This window comes from Amyelois transitella, chromosome 2, assembly GCF_032362555.1.
Source record: "Amyelois transitella isolate CPQ chromosome 2, ilAmyTran1.1, whole genome shotgun sequence".
NCBI classification, from domain to species: Eukaryota; Metazoa; Arthropoda; class Insecta; order Lepidoptera; family Pyralidae; genus Amyelois; species Amyelois transitella.
In genome coordinates, this window is record NC_083505.1 from 2,718,649 (window position 1) to 2,743,896 (window position 25,248).

The 25,248-nt window shown below is 34.6% G+C and overlaps 2 protein-coding genes and 1 non-coding gene across 3 annotated transcripts; 1 reads left to right on the forward strand and 2 right to left on the reverse strand.

The window, feature by feature from the left end:
* Positions 1-9,100: 9,100 nt before the first annotated feature.
* LOC106143031 (lysosomal thioesterase PPT2 homolog) lies at positions 9,101-14,405 on the reverse strand. Its single transcript, XM_013345000.2, has 6 exons — positions 14,011-14,405; positions 13,689-13,830; positions 13,011-13,118; positions 12,097-12,268; positions 10,989-11,090; positions 9,101-10,606 (listed from the first exon to the last, which is right to left on the reverse strand). The coding sequence occupies exons 1-6, from the start codon at positions 14,143-14,145 to the stop codon at positions 10,408-10,410; spliced, it is 858 nt and encodes a 285-aa protein (XP_013200454.1). The 5' UTR covers positions 14,146-14,405; the 3' UTR covers positions 9,101-10,407.
* On the reverse strand, positions 11,392-11,463 carry Trnaq-cug (transfer RNA glutamine (anticodon CUG)). Its single transcript has one exon. It is a non-coding gene; the product is annotated as a tRNA-Gln (tRNA).
* Positions 14,406-15,246: 841 nt separating the features above from the next.
* LOC106143179 (HEAT repeat-containing protein 1) lies at positions 15,247-23,492 on the forward strand. Its single transcript, XM_013345200.2, has 5 exons — positions 15,247-15,419; positions 15,525-16,703; positions 16,939-21,459; positions 22,179-22,598; positions 23,279-23,492. Exons 2-5 carry the CDS (start codon positions 15,541-15,543, stop codon positions 23,469-23,471), a joined length of 6,297 nt encoding a protein of 2,098 aa, XP_013200654.1. The 5' UTR covers positions 15,247-15,419; positions 15,525-15,540; the 3' UTR covers positions 23,472-23,492.
* Positions 23,493-25,248: the final 1,756 nt, after the last annotated feature.

The following is a 25,248-nucleotide window of genomic DNA, read 5'->3' on the forward strand; positions in this document are numbered from 1 at the left end:
AAGCCAAACAGCTGAGCGTGACCTTTCAGTATTTTTGAGACTGTTGGCTCTGTCTACCCCGCAAGGGATATAGACATGATTAAATGTATGTATGTAAACTTTTAAAAATCAGAATTATATCATTTAACTTAGTACATGTAGTTTCATTGCATAAACAAAATAAATACAATATTCGTAAACATAATTTAATCCTTCATATTATCTTCAAATCAAAGCTGTAATTATAGGTCATTATAATGATACATGAATAATTAAATCATTAGCCAAATTAAAAAGGGGGTTTACCGTTTGGAAGAATAATACCAAATTATTACAACATCAAAACTGATATATTATTTATGATTTAGATACCTTCGGCATAAGGTTGATTATGTTAGAAAGAAAATTTCTATAGGTATCACATCTGATTTAATAAAAAGCATTAATTCAATTTTATTTTAGAATTATTATCTGACAAAGAATATATTTTTTTTAAAACAACAACACTATATTCAATTTTTGTAACTTATTTGTATCTAACCTATTTTTTACTTATCCATCAAAATACTCGTATTATAAGGCAACCTCAATGCTTTTTTTTTCCTTTATATTTCGGTTGACTGGAAGAATTCCCAATTGGGATAAATCCGCCATTGTACCTACATATTCTTCTAAATCCAATACCTATTTTGTAATTTCTTTTTATCTTTATTAATTTGTTTATTTGTACTTCTCATATAAACAGGATAAATTGTTTCTTCAGAAATTGTTGTCCTAGGTTATAAGTACGAGACACGTCAACGTAAACATGCGTAAACAAAACAAACAATTATACAGGACACATAATATGTTTAAGTATTGACGTTTCTAATCTAATTATCCCTACAAAAGAGCCGTGTGGTTTCCCACACCGTAGAATAGAACCACTGTATTTACTTCCTGTATTTTATTTAACATAATATACATTCAGTCAGAAAAGTATCGGGAATGGATTATTTATTCATGGTTCCAAATTCAAATTTTTGTTTTTTTTGTTGTTGTTAGATTGGCACAACTGTTTTCCATTTTGGCGCGGAGTTTGAGTTGCATCTGTTGTTTACATTAAATACAGTGCTATTTTTAGTTATATCATATCTAGTGTGTATTGCTAATTTCATAATGGATAAAAACATCGAACAAAGAGTTTGTCTTAAATTTTGCATTGCCAATGGAATATCGTGTTCGGAGTCACTGAAAATGTTACAGAAGGCTTACGGTGAATCGACTTTATCAAAAACTCGTGCTTATGAGTGGTACAAAGCGTTCAAAAGCGGTCGAGATGTGATGGAAGATTTGCCTCGCTCTGGTAGGCCATCAACGTCTGCAACTGAAGTTAACATCGCAAAAGTGAAGGAAATAGTGACTGAAAATCCTCATTCAACTTTGAGAGAGATAGCCACCGAACTTTCTGTATCTCACGAGTCGATCCGTACCATTTTAACTAATAATTTGGGTATGAAACATGTTGCCGCTCGGCTAGTCCCAAAAGACCTGAATTTTTTTCAAAAACTCAATCGCATGAGAGTCGCTGAGGACATGCTAGAACGAGTCAATTCCGACCCAACATTCATGAAACGCATTGTTACTGGTGACGAGACGTGTGTTTACGAGTTTGACATGCAAACTAGTCAACAAGCTTCGGAGTGGCGCCTTCCAACTGAACCGAAACCGAAAAAACCACGCCAAAGTCGTTCAAAAGTCAAAGTCATGTTGACTGTTTTCTTTGATTATCGCGGTGTTGTGCACTCGGAATTCTTGCCGGAAGGTCAAACGGTAAATAAGGAATATTATTTGAGTGTTATGCGGCGTTTAAGAGAGCAAATCCGACGAAAAAGGCCAGATTTGTGGAAAGAAAATTCTTGGATTATGCACCATGATAATGCACCTTCGCACAAGGCCATCATTGTGAACGAATTTTTAACCAAACACTCAACAAATACCATCGAGCAACCACCATATTCACCAGATATGGCTCCAGCCGACTTTTTTCTTTTTCCTAAACTCAAATTACCACTTCGTGGCACCCGTTTTCAATCGGTAGAAGACATAAAAGAGAATTCGCGGCGAGAACTGACCTCAATTCCGGAAACAGCGTTTAAAAAATGTTTTGATGATTGGATTATTCGTTGGCGTAAGTGTATCGTTTCTAAAGGAGCATATTTTGAAGGTGATAAAATAAATTTGGATGAATAACAAACAGTTTGTGTATTATTGATCTTTTCCCGCTACTTTCTTGACAGAGTAGTATAAATCATTAATTTTAACACAGCTGAACGTGGCCTTTCAGTCTTTTCAAGACTGTTGGCTCTGTCTACCCAACAAGGGATATAGACGTGACTATATGTATGTATCTATTAATTTTATTTGCATCTAAATTCTATCATAAACCTAAACAGCTGGACGTGATAGGCCATCACTGACTTGAATGTAAGCTCTGTCTACCCCGCCGAGGATATAGACTTAATTATATGTATGTATGTGTGTTAATTTTATACAAAAAATCATTATTTTTTACGGTTTAGCGAGAAGTCGCTCGGTGACCACGGATCATTGTAACATGATTCGAAATGTTCGACATAAAATATAGGTAAGTACGTTGCGTACGCGCTTAATAGGTACTTGGTATTATTTACATATAAATTGCAACGTGAAAGTTTAAACATCAGTTTAATTTATATTTGGCGCTCACTATATAGTATAGGTATTTTTATAGAGAACTCTTCTTTGCCAGAACCAGGTAGTACAATATTTCAATTTCAGATTTTCTTCCAAAACGTGACATCGACATAATCTGTGTCACTTAAAGTGAAAACTTGTAATCTCTCGGGAATACCACTAACTTGTTATGAATCAGACGATTTAAAATTAATCTGTTATAGGTAATTCTACTTATCGATGATTTTCTGTGACGTAGTTAGGTATATTGTATAATTTGATACACATATGATTCAAATATTTATTTTCCTTACTTAGGTACATATTAGTTTGTATACAAAACATAAGCATTGCCGCAAGCACAGAGTAAGGAACCGGCTTCGAAGCGATGGGCTTCTTTGCCCTGTGGTAATGATTAACAGATAGCTATGACGGCAGTTACAAAGGTCGCCAGTTTTCCATGCCTATAATCGTGCTAAATGAATGACCCGATTTTAATGTTGTTTTCCTGAAGGCAATACTTAGATATACATCTTTCAACATACATACTTACATATATATGGTCACGTCTATATACCTTGTGGGGTAAACAAGGCCAACAGTCGTGAAAATACTGATAGGCCACGTTCAGCTATTAGGCTTAATGATATAATTATAAGACTATCTATTATTATTTATAAGCCTATCCCTTTGCTGGCTTTTACGACATCTATGGGAACGAGATGGAGTGGTCCTATTCTTTTTTTTAATTATTGGGGTCGGGAACCTCGTTCCCAATAAATGGTGTTACTGTAAAAGAAAGGTCAGCGGTCTGTTTAGGAGAACACCCATAGTTGTAGGTCAAGGAAATACTTAAATACAACAACAAAAAACACAGAAGGAAAAACTAAATTCAATTAATGTGACGAACCGTTATTATCTTTCTTCCTTCCGACTTTCAAACAAAACTTCTATGAAATAACAAAACATAATAAAGATAATGTTATGAGAAATTGAGTCACAGAAAGTAGTGTAATGTTTTGGCATATATAATATGTATGTATGTATAGCGACGCGATCCGCACGTGATGAGTCATGGCCGTCTTACCAAATTGATGTAAGAGACTGTGACTCAACTTCAGCGTAGACACAACAGGAATAGGGTTGCCACTTGAAATAAATAAATACATTTACAAACATACATATAATCATGTCTATATCTCTTGGGCTTGGCTATATAACAGCTGAACGTGGCCTTTCAGGCTTTTGATGACTGTTGGCTCTGCCTACCCCGCAGGGGATATAGACGTGATTATATGTTATGTTATCCCTTGGGAGGTAAGCAGAACCACCACCAGTTTTGAAAATACTGAGAGACCGGCATCAGGCTTTTAAGGTGGAATTAAGAATTAAATAATGATAGGTTGCTAGCCCATTGCCTACAATAAATATCCCAAGTTTATTAGCAGCTCCTTTAAGAGAGATACAAAAATATAAAGCCAAATTACTTACAAAAACATCTATATCTAAAATTGGTCCTAATTTAAACATGTGTCTCATGTTTTTTAAGACCACGATAAAACCGGAATGTCGGAAAACAATAATTAACCTATTATTTTGGTATTACGGCCATGTTAAAATATTTTTTAGCGGAAAATGTCCTTGATATACTTTCACAATATTTGCGAAAGATAGTCGCATTCTAAAATGTTTACAAGACATAATTATTTATCAAGTCATTCTTTATCAAACATATTTCTTTTTCTTATCATTAGGTAACTACAAATTTCCTGGCGGACTTCTTCCCTTTAATTCTGAAACACGAAGCTCATTTTTTAGAAAGCATCCATGTGATGCTGGAAATGATTTAGCAAAGTTATACGGTCGATTGCATGTGTGATGCCTTCTCCAATGAATTGTTTTTTATTCAAAATACATAAGTTCTTTAGTTTTTATCCTATTATTTACTTCGTATAGTTATCTAAATTCATAAAGTAAAATCATTCAGCATAAAATATAAGAAAAATAAAACATTTAATTTTCCATCAAAATTTTTATATTATCGTTTACCAACCCTAAAAAGAACCACCATAGGCCGGTTCCATCAAAGATCAACTAGGCACGTATCAGATATGACACGCGAACGACAACCGATCGATCAATGTTGGCCATCCGTCAAGTTATTTTATATTTTTCTTATGATAATATAGGTAGGTATTTTTGTCGATTCAAATTGACTAGGTAATATTTGAGACTATATGTTAGTATATAGACACCAGATTAATATAACTCGTTTTTGAGATACACACAATCACAATTTATAAAAAAAAATAAGTTCAGTTCGCGGCAAACGACTACTTCTATTCTGTTTTATTTTATTTTATTCTATTCACGAAAAATGAGTAATTTCATTTATTTTCTCTGCATTGACACTTCAACTGGCCAGTTTTATTTTTCACAAAACATTAACATTCACGGCGCCACAACCATGCGTCATTTGAACTACGTTAGTTTTCTCAAGAAACTGTCTTTTATTTTTAATCTGTGACTTGCAAATTATACAGGACCGGGAATAGGGAATCTAGAACGAGTAAAAAATTATGAGTCATGCGCGGGCGCATGCCAGGAATTCTTGCGGCAGGTCAATGCCTGTTATAAAAAGTCAATAGATTGATATTATAAATGTTTACAATGAAGATGACTCATCTTGCATTTATTGGGCATTTGATATTAAAAATTTCGTGATTAATGTCCGTGGCTTTGCTAACTAATAATTAATTTAAAAAAAAAAACAAATAGGTACAAGATAAGTAGATAGGTATTATATTTGCAAAGGTAGGTATATTGCTTCTTTTATTAAAAGGACTTTTACTTTTCTTAACTTTTTATCGTTGCTACCTACAAATAAATTTTTGTCTGTATCACCTATTCTCTTTACCTAAATAAAAACTCATTATTAATTTTACCCACACAAATCGTAAAAAATATCCCGATTTCCATAATTTCATCCTATTTTAAGCTAAGTAAGTGTATTACCTACATAATAATTTAGTTTATGTTGTCTGCGCAAAGAAAAAATCCCCAAAAATGCGCAACCTTGTGACGCAATTTTGTGGAAACATTGCGGTACAGTAAAACCCAGACTGTCCGGTTGTTGGTCAACAATGACCTGGCATCAAACCCGAGACCGCCACATCCTTATTCCGAGGCTGGAACGAGATAGATCCGGCTAGACGTGTTACATACTGTAGGTTTAACTGCTTCTACTGAGATACACATATAGGTATTATGCTATTTATTGGTAAGTCGCATAGTCGTAGTCGTCCCGTGTGGTTCCCGGCACCATTAGAAAAAATAATAGGACCACTACATCATATTCCCATGGATGTCGTAAAAGGCGACTAAGGCGACAGGCTTGCAACCTGTCACTGTTTTAATTTCAATTCTATCATTTAGCCAAACAGCTGAACGTGGCCTATCAGTATTTTAAAGACTGTCTGGTCTGTCTACCCCGCAAGGAATAGGTATAGATGTGATTATATGTATGTATGTTTATAGGTAACATATTTTTGAGCGTCGGTGGTCGAATCGGTAAGGTGTCCCGGTCGCATAGTTCCGAATCCCACCTCGGCCATTGTCTATTTTTGAAGTTACGTACCTACATTCGTTTGAACACTAGTCGATGCTCTTACGGCGAGGGAAAACATCGTGAGAAAACCTGCACATTCAGGAAGGGGGTCGCTTCTTGTAAAAACTAACTTGACTCAGCCGATCCATGGTCGAAGGCATACCCCGGGCTCCTCTCCAGAGAGGTGAGTATGCAATTGAGACTAAAGCCTGAAGGAAGAAGATTTTGCAATTTATAACCGTAACTTGTTCTTGAATGACGTCGCTTTCCCGGAAGAATTATGGAGACATGTTTCTATTTGAATATTATAGAGACACATTTCCATTTGAATATTATAGACATATTTCTATTTTAATATTATAGAGACATGTTTCTATTTGTCACACAATTGCTGAATACCTACTTCTTTCACTACATCAACATTAATCCCATCCTTAATGCAAACTCGGCTTCAGATTTGATCAAAGGTGTCTACTTATGTTGGTTTTAGCACAATACCTATATAAATACTTTCACCTAATGACCCTAGGATGTTTTGTTAAGAGGTTACAAATGTCACAATTTACAGGTTACCTGAACGAGATCGCTTTGTGTTAAGGTCGACTTTTGCCGATAAGTTTTAAATAAGTACATATGATTGTGAAATTGCTGTAATTTTTTGTGGTGGATTAAAGAGTTATTGTATTTTTAAGGTCAGACAAAAGTCTCATCCTGGATCATGGTCATAACCCTGGGCTGATCTCCAGGGTGTCACAATGAGGAGGCCTGAAGACCAGAATAAGGTGAACTAGATTTAAAAGTGAAGTGAAGTGCCGTGTGGTTCCCGACACCAATAAAAAAAAGAATAGGATCACTCCATCTCGTTCCGAAAAGTTTCCAGAATCTAGCGACTAAGTGATAGGCTTATAAACTTAGGATTCTTCTTTTAGGCGATGGGCTAGCAACCTGTCGCTATTTGAATCTCAATTCCATCATAAAGCCAAACAACAGCTGAACGTGGCCTATCAGTCTTTTCAAGACTGGTGGCTCTGTCTACCCCGCTAGGGATATAGACGTGATCATGTGTATGTATGTAGATTTAAAAATATAACATGCCTTTACAAATTAGAAAACATATCGATATCAATAGCAAGAGTCCGATGGTAGATACCTACGAATAGTGACGTAGGTATTATTTATAGTAATAATAGATTAGATATTGAAAATCAATTTAATTTCCCTATATCTGACCGCCCTTTTATTTAAGATAACCTTTAGGGGAATTTCCTGAGGCTTTTGTTGTTGTAACGTTTTCTAACAAGCGTGTTAAATCATTATGATCAATTTGTACCTACCTAATACTATTTACTTAGTAATATTTGTTTAATACATACATTATCACGTCTATATCCTTTGGTTAGACAGAGCTGACAGTATTGAAAAGACTGATAGGCCACGTTTACCTTTATGGCTTAATAATGGAATTGAGATACAAATAGTGACCAATGATAGAATAACGATTCAAATAGTGACAGCCTCATCGCCTCAACGAAAAATCCCAAGTTTATCAGCCTGTGCTTAGTCGCCTTTTACGACATCCATAGAAAAGACATGGTGTGGTTCTATTGTTTTTTTTTAAATTGGTGCCTGGAACCACACGGCACGTTTATCAATGCAGCTTTTACCATGATCAAATAAACTCCACTGCAAAGTTGGCTCGCTCGCTTCGCGTAAAAACCTGACTTACTTTGGCGAACTGAAAACATAAACTGAGATCTATGCATCTCCTTATATGGTGTCGTGAAAACATTCTCTTGTAAATTGCTCATTTTTGTGAATCATACCGTCATAGTATCTACCTTATCTAGTTCCTTTACCTCCCTATCTATGAATATTTTTGCGTTTACTCATCTTGCTAACACAAGATAAAAATCGTCCAATAATATTGTTCTCAGTCTGTTTACAATGATAAGTTTATGTAAGCAGTAAAGGATTATAAGTTTTACGAAAAATTGGACCATGCACCTATTTAATTACGTTTTAGAATTCCATATTGACTTACTTTCATATTACAAAATGTTAATGTCAAACTGTTCGTGCCGTGTGGTTCCCGGCACCAATACAAAAAAGAATAGGACCACTCCATCTCTTTCCCATGGATGTCGTAAAAGGCGACTAAGGGATAGGCTTACAAACTTAGGATTCTTTTTTTAGGCGATGGGCTAGCAACCTGTCACTATTTGGATCTCAATTCTATCATTAAGCCAAATAGCTGAGCGTCGCCGATCAGCTTTTCAAGACTGTTGGCTCTGTCTACCCCACAAGGGATATAGACGTGACCATATGTACATATGTATGTAGGTATGTACAAAATGTTATGACGTGTTTCTCCTCTTCACGCTTTCATTGGCTTGACCAATTTGAATGAAGTTGTAGGCCTATTTAAAACCTGATTTGTGCGTTACTTACCGTTGATTCTATATAAAACTACTGTTTCCGTGGGACTCGTGTTAAATAACAATGTATACGGAATAAGCCGCACGCTTTGACGCAGTCGGATTTTTTGTTTTTTTTCATTTAAAATTATTAATGGTACAGGAGTGGCCCCTGTAGTTATAGTCATAGTTTTTGTACTAACATAGTAATGAGCACAACTAACATATTATGAGTCTTTTGTTACTTACGTAAATAAATAAATTCATTCAAATTCATTCATTAATGGTGGTTTTTATCGATTCACCCTAACCGACTAGATATAAATCGATAGAAACACTTGCTACCAATAAGAAACAATAATTTGGAATCTTATTCAAAAAATAAAACAAAACAAATTTTGTACGAATGTATAAAATAATTTAATGACACACACAAACACAGCCTATTAAATCTATTTTTGAACTCTTGTATCTCACTACTTAAAATACTTGCTGATTTCACTAAAATTAAATCGAAGAAAATACATAGGTATATACATGAGAAATGATTTTAGATTGTAAAATATAATAAATAAAAAAATATTTAAAATGTTTGATAACTGTGATAACACTGGTACATGCAAATCGAAATCATTGGGAATGGATAAAAATCATATCAATCCCTAAAAGGAAATCAAAATATAGGATAAAATTAATTGGGTTATGAGATTACTACTAAGTCTTCTTTGTCGTTACCTTTTCCCACTTTTTACGTGGGATCGGCACAGTATGTTAGTTTTTTCTAATAAATACAAAAAAAAACTATACTAAATATCAAAATTAATAATAAATGAGACTTTTGGTTACAACCCAAGTTTGTAAACTTAACAATATTCCCACAGGAACTAAATCGAAGTCCCGGAAAAAATGCCACTTAAACTACGCTTGTAAAATAGCTAAAAATATATATTTCATAAGATCTTTTTTCAATTATATATATGTATATGCGGCTCGTTTACTTATTTTATAAAGCACAATATTAATCCTAATTTAAGTGTTAAAAAAAATTTACTACATAAAATTTAAATCATAGCCTTTTTCATAAAGTATTGGTACAATATGTTATTGGTAAAATCACAATCAATAGATATTGTTATTGTATATGTTATGTAAATAATTAGAATTGCTTAATATACGGGGTGAGCTTATTTAAAAAATATCTATGGCATGAATAAAATAAAATTAGCTACATTTTAACGAAACCATTGCATTTAAGTTGGTTTTAATTTAACTGATCGTCAGTTAAATTGACTACTTATGATATTTATTATTTAAGTCAGCATTAGGAAATGTCCATCTCTGTCCAAAATATTCAAATTATTCCATCAATACCAAATAAGTTACAGAAATAAAATTTAAGTTGTTTACCACCATCATAAGAGCAACCAAGTAACAAATATATATTTGTATGTATATATTTAGAAAAAAAATTTTAATTCATATTCGTCTGGTCAAATAGACGTAAGGCAAAAGTTAGTATCAATAGCGATTTTTTGCTACTACACAACTTACTTCTGCTTCTGATTGTGTTGCGATTTTCTAAATACAATAATAATATTGATTTAACTATCAAATATAATTTTATCATTTTATAAAACCAGCCAGCTCAATCTCAAAATAGTCTTATTTACTTATAGAGTGTACCCTAACAATTGATCCTACACATCTCGGTGGCTAATCTAAATAGGGCAACAGATAATTATCTACAATAGTGACGTTCATATGCCAACTGAAATGGTTCACACCTGGTACAGTTACGACGTGAAGTCTCCCTGTTTCATCCAGTTTCCTCAGGCCTATACGGTCCTCGGTGTATATCGCTTGCTCTTTCATTTCTATCACCGTCTCATTTCCCGAGTAGTAGCCGAATTGGCTGGAACATAAAAAATAAATATTTCTAAATATTTAAAATGTAAGTTAGTACGAAAATTTCTTTGTAACGCCATCTATGTTTAACTACGTTACTTTCGATTGTTAAATAATAAAATATTGTCTCGAGTACAGAAAGTCAACGTTTTATTGTAAGAGGTTATGGGCTCAGTCACTTAGATATAAAAATATAGATAAGAAATTTAGCTATTTTCAACTTTGATCGATTCTGAGAAAATTATTAAGGTTAGCATTCCATGGAGGCTTGCATGCTAACTCTGTCGGAATAATGGATTTTCGGATGAATGGATTTCGAAATGGAGACCCTGTCGAAATAATTGACAGCCCTTTGATAAGGTCAGTCAAGACAGTAACCAAATACATACCTGCTTTGCCATGGCGTTATTACGTTGTCGTCAGGCCCCCCGATCAGAACCAATTTCTTCAACCTAAGCAAATTGGACTTGAAATTCCCAGATTCGGCCGACCTGAAACGTAAAAACTCACAAAATTAGTATAAGAAACAAAAGGTTGTGAAAATTAAATGTTTTATACAATATGTTTGAAGTCATGGTCCAGAAATAAGTACTTGTCTTGAGTGGTAGTAGGTCGGCCCATATAATATTGTTATATTGTAGGTTTCTTAGTGTTAGGAGATCCCGCTCTTATATACTAAACAACAAAATGTAAAAGCCAAAAGTGTAATGTAAAAGTCAAAGTTTACTAAAAATAAAGTTTAAATAATAAAATTAAGAAAAAAAAGAAAAAGAACAAAGCCACAAAAAGAACAGGTTCCACCGAGATTTGAACTCGGATCGCTGGATTCAGAGTCCAGAGTGCTAACCATTACACCATGGAACCGTCTGGCCGACGGCCGAAATTTACGAAGCATATCATCATAAAGATAAGTTTACTCTGAAGACAAATTTTTTTTTTATTTTAAGTGTATTGTATAAATGTAGGAGTTACTTTTAAGGATTTTTTTATATTATGTTAGTTTAATATATCGCCTACGGGGGTTACTTATTAGCTTATTAGGGGGGTTAGCTTATTGTTATGGTTCATTTTCTTATTATACTTGTTGTCATTCATATTTTATCAAAACACCCGCGTCACGTCTTTATCTCTTACAGAGTAAACAGAGCCAATAGCTACAATAAATATTAAAATTTAAAAGTTGAGGGCCCTTCTTGTTAAAAAATGTTGTTACTCCCTAAGTGAATTTTAATTTAATTTAATGTATGTAAGTAAGTAGTAACATTATATTTTATTTTTATAAGTACCTAGATTTAAGATTTTTTATAAATTCGAACACAATATTTTTTGTTTACCGAATAAATAAATAAATAAATAAATATTGAAAGGTTTCGTTAACTGAATGGCATTAACTGAAATTAGATTGTCATTACATTGTATTGTAACATAGGATAAGAGTATTACCTCCAAACCAATAAGAAAAAAACTGTAGAAAGTGACTAATAAACTGTTACTCACGTTAAATGATTATTAATATAAGGCAGGTACACACTATACGACTCATACAAAGTCTGGTGGTATGGGTCGTTCCAGTAGTTCCCTACGGATGTGTGCTGGCCCACTTTAGAGTAGAACAACTCATAGACAGTGTCTTTGACAAGACCTGGAAATACTAGGTGCAGGAACCCAGCTGGAATTGGAAGAAAAAAAATTATTACACAAAATTTTACTTCATATACTGCTTCATTCCTCACCTCTCAGGAGAGGAGCCCCCAAGTGCGCCTTTTGACCATGATGTTGGATTGAGTAAGTCAGGTTTTTAGACTAGACAATTCCTACCTGATCAACGCAACCATTTGCTTTCTTAATGCAAGCTCGACTTTTTCGGGTACTCTTGACCTGACCTTTTGACTACTTATGCAAGCTATTCTGGTGCGCTATGAAGTGAAGTCAATGTGGGCAACCGTCTTTATGTATGCCATAGCAACGGTTGCCATGGTTTGTTGAGTTAGAAAATAATGTCAGAGATTGTATTTATCTATGCTTATATTATAAAGCTGAAGAGATTGTTTGTTTCTCTGTTTGAACACGCTAATCACAGGAACTACTTGTTCATTGAAAAATTATTTTTGTGTTGAATAGACCATTTATCGAGGAAGGCTTTAGACTATATAACATCACGCTGCAACTTTAAGGAGAGGAAAAAACGGAGAAAATTATTCATCCTTGAGGGCTTCAATGATGCCCAAAATTACTATTCCACGTAGACGAAGTCACGGGCACAACTAGTTGTAAAATATTTTCATTTTTTTTCCATAATATACTGCTTTAAATTTGATAATTTCTCTCCTCTTTTCTCCTTCTGTCTTCTGTAGTGAATAACATAACTTTGCATGTCAAGCAGATAATAGCATTTGAACTATTAGTTTTACCTCCATATTGCCCTGCTTGTGGTGAACTTAGTGATATGAATGTATCCACTGTAACATTGGCAAATGTTTGAATAATACCGCGTGCTATGAGACCACCTTGTGAATACCCTGTAAGTAATTATTTAAACTGATTTCAGGATTAATTAAGTTTAATTTACAGTTTTAATTTTATTTATAATTTAGTTTTGTTTTTGACTAAAATAAACAAAGATTTGAGTATGTTTGTAAAGATTGGATAATATAAAAATAAGTATATAATAAATATTTTTTTTTGGTTTGGATTGTTGTTGCGTTATGAAGGGTGGTAGAAAAATGATTGGAATTATATTTGCTAACTACCAATTATTATTTTCGTTTTGGAGACAAAATCATTAAAAAATGCCGTGTGGTTCCCGGCACTATTACAAAAAAGAATAGGACCACTCCATCTCTTTCCCATGGATGTCGTAAAAGGCGACTAAGGGATAGGCTTATAAACTTAGGATTCCTCTTTTAGGCGATGGGCTAGCAACCTGTCACTATTTGAATCTCGGTTCTATCATTAAGCCAAATAGCTGAACGTGGCCATTCAGTCTTTTCAAGACTGTTGGCTCTGTCTACCCCGCAAGGGATATAGACGTGATCATATGTATGTATGTATGTATCATTAAAAAATTGTTTTTATAGGATGATAGATACCTATAATGTTAATTCCCTCGGGATGTTTAGCTGATATGTTAGCTACATCATTCCCTATTTCCAAAACCTGGTGCCACATACTCTCCAAGCTTGACCAACCTTCAAATCTGTTCACATTGTAAATTATTGTATCTGGATGTTTCTGTAAAACATTTAAAAATATTATTTTACACCTTCAACTTAACTAGTAAAACATCTTATTGCACCAAAGAGTGGTTAGTATTGTGATTAAACACTGCAGGAGCTAATAGATATTTATTATACCCAACTTTACATCATACCTCTTTGACTCTATACATTTTCATATAATAAAAAATCATACCTCTTTGATTCTATACATTATCATTTCCATACTGGCGCTTCCCGTCATTACCCCGTGAATAAGAACCAACGGTTTGTGACCGTAACCATAACCCACACACAGTGAAAGAAAAATTAAGTAAAGTTTGAAATACATTTCTGCTTATTACAACTTAATACTTGAGAACAAAGGCGCTGCACGATAATCGAAGGGTAAAATGTTTATAGACTGAAATTTGTGCAACTACGTCATAGATGTTTTCAGACAAATAAAAGGTCATTTATTACGTAAATCACAAATATTATTGTTTATTGATAAAAATGCTAACAATGACACAACACAAAACACTGAGCAATAAAATCAAAACATATTTTCAACACAAGTCAGCAACAGCTGATTTTTATAAGATTGCCATCGTTTACATTACACATTTACCTAAAAGCACAGGGTCGCGGTACCTCTGTTCACGGTTAGATTTGTCGATACGATCTGTCGTATATGGGCGGTTGGTCCATATTCAACAAATTAAAAACTGCAACCAAAGAGCTGTGTTATGGATTCGTTTTGCCCGGTACATTATACATTTCATAAGGTTTTTTGAAAAAAGGAAGGATTCCAAGGTTTCGTTCTTCCTGAAAGAAATGGGAGTGAGATGAAGGGCGAATTGAAATGTACGAAAATGTGGTAGCATTAAAGAGTGTTAAAGCGGGTAAGGCTGCTGGATACGATAGAGTGCTGGTCAAATGTTAAGAGCAGGAAAAGACTAGTCAGTTGTGGCCTACCGCCTTTTCAATTTATGTTGGAGAGGCGACCAAGTACCAAAATATTGGTGTACCATTTTACAAAGGATCGTCGCTAAGCATCGTCAGCAATTTGTATGCCAAGGTATTGGTTATTATTCAAGCGGGATTCCGAAGGGATGAGATGAACGGTACCAACCTACAGGTCTTTCATTGCGGTGCATAGTTCAAAATTTTTGACCAAAAGCTAAACAGTATTGCTCATTCATGAATCTCAAAATGCGTTTGACGGAGTAGAGAGAATTAATGTAGTCGGTATTTTTTATGTATTTGTGTAAAACTAAGATATTTTTACTGATTTGTGTCTAGAGAAAATGGAATTGGGACCCACGGCGATAAGTTGCAAGATAAAATTGCAATGTGAATAGAAAGCCAATTATTTTCTTAGCCTAATGTCAAATTTTAAATTGTCAATGTCACCATTGTCTTGCCACTGTCACGTTCATCACTACACATGTTTTGGAAATGGTACACACGTGTGTGTATATAGAATAGTTCAAGTTCACGCCGCATTGTGATTTTTAAAAGGCCAGAATCTGATTTATTTGTTCGGTCTCTTTTAAATTTTTATAACTTATTATAGTCTTTCGTCACGTACGAAGGTCTCTTGCATTTTTAGTCTTTGCACAGGTAAAAATTCGTTAGTTTTATAGAAATTTGAAAAGGTTATCTTTGTTAAGTGCTTTTATTCTTTGGGCCTTTATTTAATTTATATCGCATAAACTTATGTTTCAGTGGCAAATTTTATGCCATGGCAGCCACTTCTTTAGCAGAGCAGCTTCAGCGATTAGCTGTTCCTCAGTCTACTATTTACAAAGACGATAAAAAGAAGGCATCACTATTATTCGATCCAAAAGAGGCGGCTTTGAAAGATCGCGATACATTTTATGAAATTGGCAAAAGTGGTCTGCAAGAGCTTATAGCGTTATATGAAGGATTTCTTTTCTATGAAGGTACACTGTTCAGTCAGTTATCAAAGGATTTTGAAAGGGCTGTCGAGTCAAAGGAAGTAAATCAAAATTTGGACCACACTATTGAGAAATTTCTTCTTGAGTTATCACCTTATTTTTTGCTGCAATCTGCACACAAGGCATTAGAATGGCTGGTCAACAGATACCAAATCCACCAGTACAATCAAGATGCAATCATGGCACTAATACTACCATACCATAGTTCTAAAATATTCATAAGATTTGTTCAGATAATGGATATCAACTCTAAGAAATGGAACTGGTTAAAAGTCATTCAGAAGGAAGGCGTGCCTCTTGCTAATCAAGTATGGTATAACCAATGTGTTTCAAATATATCAACTTTGAAGTTTGTGGCTGATACTACCGTGAAATACGTTAATGAGTTTGGTGAGAGGGCATCTCAACTGAATACAGTATTCACATTCTTCTGTCAAACTGCTATCGGTGTGATAAATGCTAATAAACAAATATCAGAGTCTTTAGTAACAGCCCTACTGCCAACAGTAATGAAAGCTGTAGTCTCTCCAATTGTTGATTTCCGAGCATCAGCATACATGATTCTTGGTTTTTTGTTCACGAAAGCATCATTAAAAAAGGAAACACTTGATGAAATTATTGGAAAATTACTGTCTACGGAGTTTCCCGTAACTTACGATATTGTTATGTTGATAACCATGATGTATGCTCACCAAACACACATTACGAAGATGTCTCGAGCCATACTTTTTGATATTTCTGCTGACATCATGAGCGAGTTGTGTAGCCATTTGAAAAAGTCTGTGGAAAGCAAACAAAATATTTTGCCATTCACTCTTGCGTTTTTGTCGAGTGTTCTTTCTACTATACAAAGGGACAATGAAGATTTTAGAAGACTCAGTGAACTACCTATTATGTTTATTGAAGAAGTTGATTTGAAAAAACAGCATCCAGAAAAAGTTATCAGGTAAGAAAATTGATAAGAAATGGTTACACAAGTGGTTTGTAGTTGCATTTCCTTGTAAATAAAATTTATTTATGTTTAATATTGGTTTGACTACTTAGACTAGAATTAATGAATTTCATTTATTAACTTATCTATGATAATTAATAATTTAAATTTGCATTCAGGTTAATTTCTTTTGTAATAACACAGATATCAATTATTGTTTTGGTTGAAAATATTCCTTTTTTTATTTCAGGTGTGTCTTAAATGCATACAAACCAAAAAATAAGAAAGCTAAAACAGATGATGAAAGTGATTTGGAAATTATAGAAGATGATTCTTCTTTCCCCATGAAAATACTAGAATGGTACTCACAGCTACTCAAAAATTTGGAAACAAAATATCCTGAAGCATTTGATAAAGTCATCAAAGAGATTATGAGTTCAGATAGCAAGGTATCTATGAAACGGCGCAAAAATTTATCCCAGGTTTTAGGATTCAAACCTGCTGTAGCCCACAAAATTGGTGACAGTTACTTATTTGAACACCTTAATCATATTAATCCTAACATAAGAGTTGAGGCTGTTAAATACATAGGCAAAGAGTTTGCATCTCTCAAAAAAGAAAACATTGAATTTGTAAAAGATTCTATTGTCAATAGACTGAATGACGATAATCGAGAGGTAGTTAATGTTACCTTAGATCTTCCTAGTAAATACTTAGAAGAAGTTTTGACTGAAAGTGAATTGGCTAATGCATTTGTCAATATTGTTTCAAAAACTTCAGAAGATTGGGTGTTGGTTGTCATGAAATCTATTTTGAAATTCTGTTCCTTGCCAATGCTGCCTGTAAATCAAGACACAGTATTAGCTATTTTACCACATTTATTCCCTCACGATGAGGTATCTGCTGAAATCACATGGCAAATCCTCAATTCTCCTTGGGGTAAAAAATTTGACCTGACAAGGAATTTGAAAGGTGTTAACCAATCACATAGAGATAATGCTGATGTTTTAAAACATTTGGTTTACAATGCCCTTTTCATTCATCAATTGGTCAATTTTGATAAAATACTTGATGATATACAACTCAACAAAACTAAGACACTTGATGTTTATATGTTTTTACTGTTAAAGACTTGTTCATTAAAACAAGCTTCACCTGAAGAAATAACAAAACTACTGGGTATACTTTTAGAATCTGTAGAAAACAGAGCAATAATAGCCAGCACAGTAGACAAAGGATTTTCAGTCAAGAATATAACAGAATTTATTGGTTTAGGGAAAAAAGATAAAGTGCTTTTTGAAGTGGTTGAATACATATTCTTACGGATAATTGAAGACATGAACATTCAAGGTATTACAAAGCCTTGGTGTGATATTTGTGCTACACCAGACACTATTCTTGTCAGAAGGTTGTATGAAATTTTTATCACAGGATGTGGCATCCCAACATACGAAAAAAACTATGTGAATCTTCTAAAGTTACTTTTATCCAAAATATGTGTTGATAGCAAAGAGAAGTTTGAATTTCTTGCAAATTTTGCTTGTGGACACATCTTGTATGCTTCTGATCCAAAAGATGTTATTGGCCCTCAATTGCAACTGAAAACTATAAAATTATTGAATAATTTCTGTGGTGCTCAGACAAATGCAACATGGCTATGTGATTCAGATACACTTATTTTGATGATTATGTTCAATTTGAATAATCCAGTGGCAGCTATACGGGAGGCAGTCATTGATATTATAAATTACCTTTTAAGAGATCTTGAAGAAAATTCTGTTTATGTGCAGCTACTAAAAGAATTGGTGGCCCACAAGGAAGAGTTACTATTAGATCATGAACAAATTTCACAGGTTCTACAAACTATACTTACTCAACAAACACCTATAAAGAAAATATTAAGGAAGAACTGTTACAATAAATTCACAAATATATTGAGTGGCAATTCTCCACCCCATATCAAGTCAAGTTTTCTGAAATTACTTTCAAAACTGAATAATGCTTACACTTTCCCTCACATATTGCCTAGTTTGGACTCTTTACAAAAACTTTTGGGGACTACAGACAATTCTAAAACAAAAATTAAGTTTAACATTTATCAATCTAGTATTTTTAGAAGTGTTTATAGCCACATTAACGAATCTACAGTTACAACATTCGCAAAAGATGAAGTTTGGAAAACCATTACTCTTGGTTTGAAGGAATATCGAGAATGTATATTGGAGGAGAATCATCAGACATACACCAGTCCAAGTGCTTTGATAATGAAAAAAATTGATGAAGATGTTTTCAAAAAGGTTCCTGAGGAAAGAACTAAGGAATTAGTTTATTTGATTACTTTAGCAGGGGCATTCAGCCTTAAGCCTAGCATTTCAAGTGTTGCTGCAAAAACAATGAAAAATATACATCTCAAGTTTGTCGATTTTAAACCTATTCTTGATGCAATGGTTTCCGTGGAAGATCCAGCTGAAAAAACGCCTAAAAAGAAATCTGTGGTTACAATGCTTTCATATCAAGTAACGGAAACTAAAGAATGGAAGTTAGGTGTGACACTTCTTGAATACGTACAGAGTAAAAAGAAAATGACTGTGGATAATTCCTTTGTATCCATTCTGTTTCAAATTTTCAACAAATGCTTGAATTTCGAAGAACAATCCTGCGTTGAGTATACAAAACAGCTCATACTATCATCAGTGTGGTACTACTGCCGAAAGTTTGTTGATGATAATAATAAAGAGCAAGTGAACAAGCTAAAATCTTTATTCAATGTGGAACTGATAGTGAAATGCATTAGAGGAACACAAAATCCGCAAACACATCACCACGCGTTGATTCTGCTGTCTCACGCTTCATATATGTTGCCTGAGGCAGTATTACACCATGTAATGGAAATCTTCACGTTCATGGGCTCTTCAGTATTAAGACATGACGACGCTTACAGCTTCCAGATAATAGTGAAAATAATTGAGACTTTAATTCCGATTTTAGTCAAACTTGACAAAAATGTTGATGAATGCACTGAAAAAGAATTACAGCAGTTGCAGATCCGTGTTGTTCCTGTTTTGAGAATATTCGCTGATGTTGTTCTGCATGTGCCTGAACATAGAAGATTGCCTTTGTACAAAAAGTTGATTGAAACTTTAGGACCAAATCATTTCCTTTGGGTATTCTTAGGTCTGTTGTTAGAGACACATATATCCCACATGGATGAAAATAAAAAACAGGACAGGTCCAAAAACAGAACCTTGGCTGAACAAGAGGCGCCAACGAACCGACTTGACTTTGGACAGAATATTTTATTAGAATTCTCACCAGAGATCTGTTTGGAGAACTTTATCAAACTCTTGGTTTATCTGAAATCACTGCCATTACAAAAAGATGAGAATTCAATGGATACTGATATTGACCCCAGTGACATATTTAGTGTTAATGGGCACACAGCATTGCAATTAAGAATGTACAAATATGTGATTGTAACATTTATGAATTCTTTCCTGTCTTCCTCAAGATTTATTGAACACAATAATCATGCAACTGATGAGAAACTAATGGAGACTCATTACAGAGGTTTAATTGTAAACATATTAACTTTCATTCAAAGTATTTCTAAACTTGGGGATGAAAAAACAGCTAAGTATTGGAGAGTAATGTTGCATCATAGTTATGATCTTCTGGATCATACTAATAATCTTCTGTCTGCTCCTATGTTCCTTTCAGTAATAAGAGGATTACTGAAGCATAATTTACAGACCGTTCGTAGGAAGTCGATGGAACTTCTGAACTCCAAAATACAGTATAGTCCAGAAATGTTTGCACATGTTGACAAAGGACTCATGTTTTCCCTATTACCTGCTTTATTGGATATAATCAAAACAATAGAACAAAAAGATGAGTCCCTTAGTGAAATCAGCGCCCAAGAATTGGAATTAAATCAGCAGACAGCTCTTTTGTCTCTTAAATTGATGACAAGATTCTTAGCTTCTAAGCACCCAGAGCCCTTCAAACCTGTGTTAGAAATTGTGACAGATTATACTTGCAACCCGAACATATCCCCAAATGTAATGGCTTCTGTTGTGTTATGTCTAGCCGAGCTATGTGGCAATTTGAAAGCACACGCTTTGGCCAGCATGAGGAAATTCATGCCAGCATTAATTAAAGTATTGAAGAAACAACGTAAAGCTGAAACACCGGAGTTGGTGCTTCTCAGCACGGTGACGGCGATTTCGAAGATTGTCGAAAGTCTGCCGCTTTTCCTAAGTCCGTATCTACAGAAGATTTTGTACGAGTACGCGATATTGCTAGCGAAATGGCAGTGTCATGATCAAGAGTCTACAAAAGTATCAGCTGTGGTTGCAAAACTGTCTACGATAAAGAAGAAAATAGCTTCTTCGATTCCTCCACGTGTTTTGATTCCAGTAGCCAATGAGACGCATCGTTTATTATTGGAGAAGGAAAATTATGAAGGGATCGGTCCGGTCATGTCAGTTTTGGCTGATAGTTTTGCTAACGTTACAACGGCTGATTTTACAGCGCTTCAGCAAGATTTAACCGTTTTCTTCTTGTCAGCGCTTCAGTTACGAAGTGATGCGGTGGATAAGAATGTTGACGATGACGTCATTGATAGAGCTGAAGACGAGGTGGTGAATGCTTTGGTGAGGCTGGTGTTGAAACTTTCAGAGAATAGCTTCCGACCACTCTATTTCAAGATCTTTGACTGGGCGATAAGGACCAATGTCGAAGGGGTGAAGGATAGAACTATTACTTTCTACAGGTGCGTGTAAATTTTTTTTTTTGTATCTCATTTGTATTGTTTGTATTTGTATGCATCTATTTTAATGTATTTTATATAAATATGGAGGTGTGCCGTGTGGTTCCCGGCACCATTGGAAAAAAGAATATTACTACTCCATCTCTTCCTCATGGATGTCGTACAAGACGACTAAGGGATTGGCTTATAAACTTGGGATTCTTCTTTAAGGTGATGGGCTAGCTAGCTACCTGTCACTACTTGAATCTCGATTCTATCATGCTGAACATGGCCTTTCAGTATATTCAAGACTGCTAGCTCTGTATGCCCCGCAGGGGATATAGACGTATATCGTATGATATGTATGTATGGTATCAATGATGATTTTACATAAACAATACAGTCCAAGCGAAGAAATTCAAGTATGACTATGTTAGAAAAAAAAAATAAAGTCAAGCTCACAAAGACTGCAAAGTTATAATCTATATATCTATACTAATATAAAGCTGAAGAGTTTGTTTGTTTGAACACACTAATCTCAGGAACTAATGGTTAGAATGGAAAAATTTGCAGCGTGATATTATATAGGCTAAAGCCTTCCTCGATAAATGGTCTATTCAACGCAAAAATAATTTTTCAATTCGAACCAGAAGTTCCTGGGATTAGCGCGTTCAAACAAACAAACTAACTCTTCAGCTTCATAATATTAGTATAGATCATAAATCATTTTTCCTCTTTCACAGATTGAGCTGTGCCATTGCGGACCAGCTTAAAGGTCTATTCGTGTTATTCGCCGGCCATTTCGTCAAGAACGTGTCTGAATTACTCGACTCATGCAATAACAGCAAAACGGAAGATTTGTACTTCGATTCAGATGAAAAATGCATCGTTTTAATCAAATATGTGATCAAAACTCTAAATATAGTGTTTTTATATGACAGTCAGAGTTTCCTGAATAAGGAGAGATTTGAAACACTCATGCAACCAGTAGTGGATCAGTTGGAGAACACATTGGGTGGGGTTTTAGAACTTAAGGCCAGGGCAAAAGAGTATTTAATCCCGTGCATATCACAGTTCGCTGTGGCAACCGCGGATGATTCGTTGTGGAAACTGTTGAACTACCAAGTTTTGTTGAAGACCAGGCATAATGACGCTGAGATAAGGTTGGTAGACTGTCTCACTTATCAATTTGTAGTGAACTAAACAAGTTAATATAGTAGACTGTACAACAAATTCGTTAGAAACACACTGCTGAACATAGATTTACACCTCGCTCAGTTGAGAGGCGACCTGCGTCCAATATTTCCCTGCTGACTTCTTCAAAACTTAAATACTGTAATGTGCAAAGTATAATGTGGTCTAAGGGAACCTACAAAAGGTTTTCATTCCGTTGGGATTTGTCGCATTACGAGCATAGCTGCGGAACCGTGAAGTAAAAAAAAACCTGATTACTGGTTTAAATTAGTCTTTATTATTGTTTTTGATACACATCCTTGGCTTGTAATGAACGTCTTACACAACGCATGTTTATTATTAATCACTAACGACCCGCCCCGGTTTCACATCGATAGCTGAATTTTGAATTTTGAATTTTTTGAATTTTGAACTGAATGGCCACGTTCAGCTATTTAGCTTAACGATAAAATTGAGATTCAAATAGTGACAGGTTGCTAGCCCATCGCCTAAAAAAGAATCCCAAGTTTGTATGCCTATCCCTTAGTCGCCTTTTACGACAACTATAGGAAAGAGATGTAGTGGTCCTATTCTTTTTTATATTGTCGCCGGGAACCACACGGCAAAATTATTGGCGAAGATGCGATTATTTATATTTATGTATTTCCAGATTGATAGCCCTAGAGTGTCTAGTGTCAATGGCCGGCCAGCTGGGCAGCAGTTGGCTGCCGCTGCTGGCGGAGAGCGTGCCGTTCCTGGCGGAGCTGCTGGAGGACGGCGACGCCAGGATCGAGACCGCCACCAAAGACGCCGTCAGGAGCCTGGAGCACGTGCTGGGCGAGCCGCTCGACAAATACTTTTAGACAATAAATTGACAGATAATATGTTGTTTTTTTTTAATTTTACGTGCTATATGGTTTGGTTATTCACAGCTACAGACCCGATTCTTATAAACACTGCTTCGTGTCATTTAAAAAAAAACTAAATTAAACTGCAGAGCAAAAATTGTTATGTGTTTAATATTTTCTGTTTATTATTATCGGGCACTGTGGGAATTTTTAGAAAAAAATTGCCTATTTATCTATTCTATACAAAAACAAAAAATCTTGTTTTCTTATAAGTAATATTAGGTAGTTTGAAGAGGCAAACCGCACGCGCCTTTGTATATACCTAGAACAGAGGCAAAATCAAAATTTCATCAAAAATGGAATGGAATCTGCCATTTATAGATTTTCCATATTTAAATTTAAAAAGTTCGCTTCCAACTAAAGTTAATAACACTGCCAGCGTGTGAAATCAACCACGTATTCTCTCGCCCGACGATATTTCAATAAGAGTTGAAGCAATTCGTTGGGATGCGAAATTAAATTTATCCATACGTTTGATTACACTTGGTCCTGTCCAACTGAATTATACGAACTCACTATGCTGAATATTACCCGAAACCCGCAGCGTTTACACACGGGTAAAATGTATAGTTAACATAAGGTAAAAGGTATCAAAATAGTTCGGTATATATTAGGTAAAAGCCGGATTCATTACCTTTTGCTGATTGATCATCGAGTGCTTGATAAAGTTATAATGTAAAAAAGTATGATTAACCTTTTAAAATACATGTTTTGGATCGTAGTGAAAAGAAGTACATTTGAACAATTTAAGCGTGGAAAATAGCATTCTGATTGCTTACATCTCCTCGAAAGGAGCTCAATTTATGTATGTGTTGTTGTATATTATATAGAATCTAATTAATGTAACAGTTTCCTGGACATTGTAAACTAAAGTGATCTCAAATTTTAAGCATGCAAACTTCGGAATTGGGCCAAGAAATTCTTCCCAGATCTTCATTAAAGATGAGTGGATAGTGGCGTCTTGTTTAATATTTCACAAGGCTCTCAGCGTCCAAAATGATAATAACTCCTTGTTTATTACGAAATACTCCTACAAGGATTAGGTCAGTGAATTATACACTAGGGAATAAATGGGAAGACGCTTTGATGTTACGTTTTGCTGAAATGTAATAAAATTTGTGACAAATAGATAAGCTTCTTTATTTTACCTACATACTTAGGTACGTACGTGTATAATCGTCTAAACTCTGTTGAGAAGCTCCTCTGTTAGGTTTAAAGATTTTTATTCTCATTAAGACATAATTTACATCACTTACATGAGAACTTAAAATTATGACATACATTATAATTTGTTCGTTGTCACACTAAAAAAGAACAATACACAATTACCGGTCAAGTTTAGTAAATGGAAACAATGTGTTTGGCTAACTGTTTCTTAAATACTTCGAACGAGTTAATTTTTTTAATGTCAGAGGGTATCTTATTAAAAAGGCGCGCACCTTCGGTTGTTATTGTCGACCGGCCGTAATATTTTGTCCGTGCCTTTGGCAAAATGATGAAGCTCGCGCGTCGAGTGCAGGGGCGCTCCTCTGTTGAGGGAAAGCATAGTGAGAAAACTTGTTTATATATATTTAATATCAAAATATATTCATTTAGATGTTTTTATAAGAAAATCTAACTATTACTCAACTCTTTTTATCGTTTACACAGGTGGATTCTAGGATTATTTTTAGGGAGGTAAGTTTGCAATTAGGACAAAAAAACGCCAAGATGATTATGTAGGATCAATCGC

Bases quoted from the DNA above. Each gene is read 5' to 3' on its own strand.
- LOC106143031 (XM_013345000.2), bottom strand. From the start codon at position 14,145: ATGTATTTCAAACTTTACTTAATTTTTCTTTCACTGTGTGTGGGTTAT. The intron at 13,831-14,010 runs GTATGATTTTTT...AATGTTTTACAG, and splicing joins TAATGTATAGAATCAAAGAG to AAACATCCAGATACAATAAT. The intron at 11,091-12,096 runs GTGAGTAACAGT...TTTACGTTTCAG, and splicing joins TATATTAATAATCATTTAAC to GTCGGCCGAATCTGGGAATT.
- LOC106143179 (XM_013345200.2), top strand. From the start codon at position 15,541: ATGGCAGCCACTTCTTTAGCAGAGCAGCTTCAGCGATTAGCTGTTCCT. The intron at 16,704-16,938 runs GTAAGAAAATTG...TTTTTATTTCAG, and splicing joins CATCCAGAAAAAGTTATCAG to GTGTGTCTTAAATGCATACA. The intron at 21,460-22,178 runs GTGCGTGTAAAT...CCTCTTTCACAG, and splicing joins AGAACTATTACTTTCTACAG to ATTGAGCTGTGCCATTGCGG.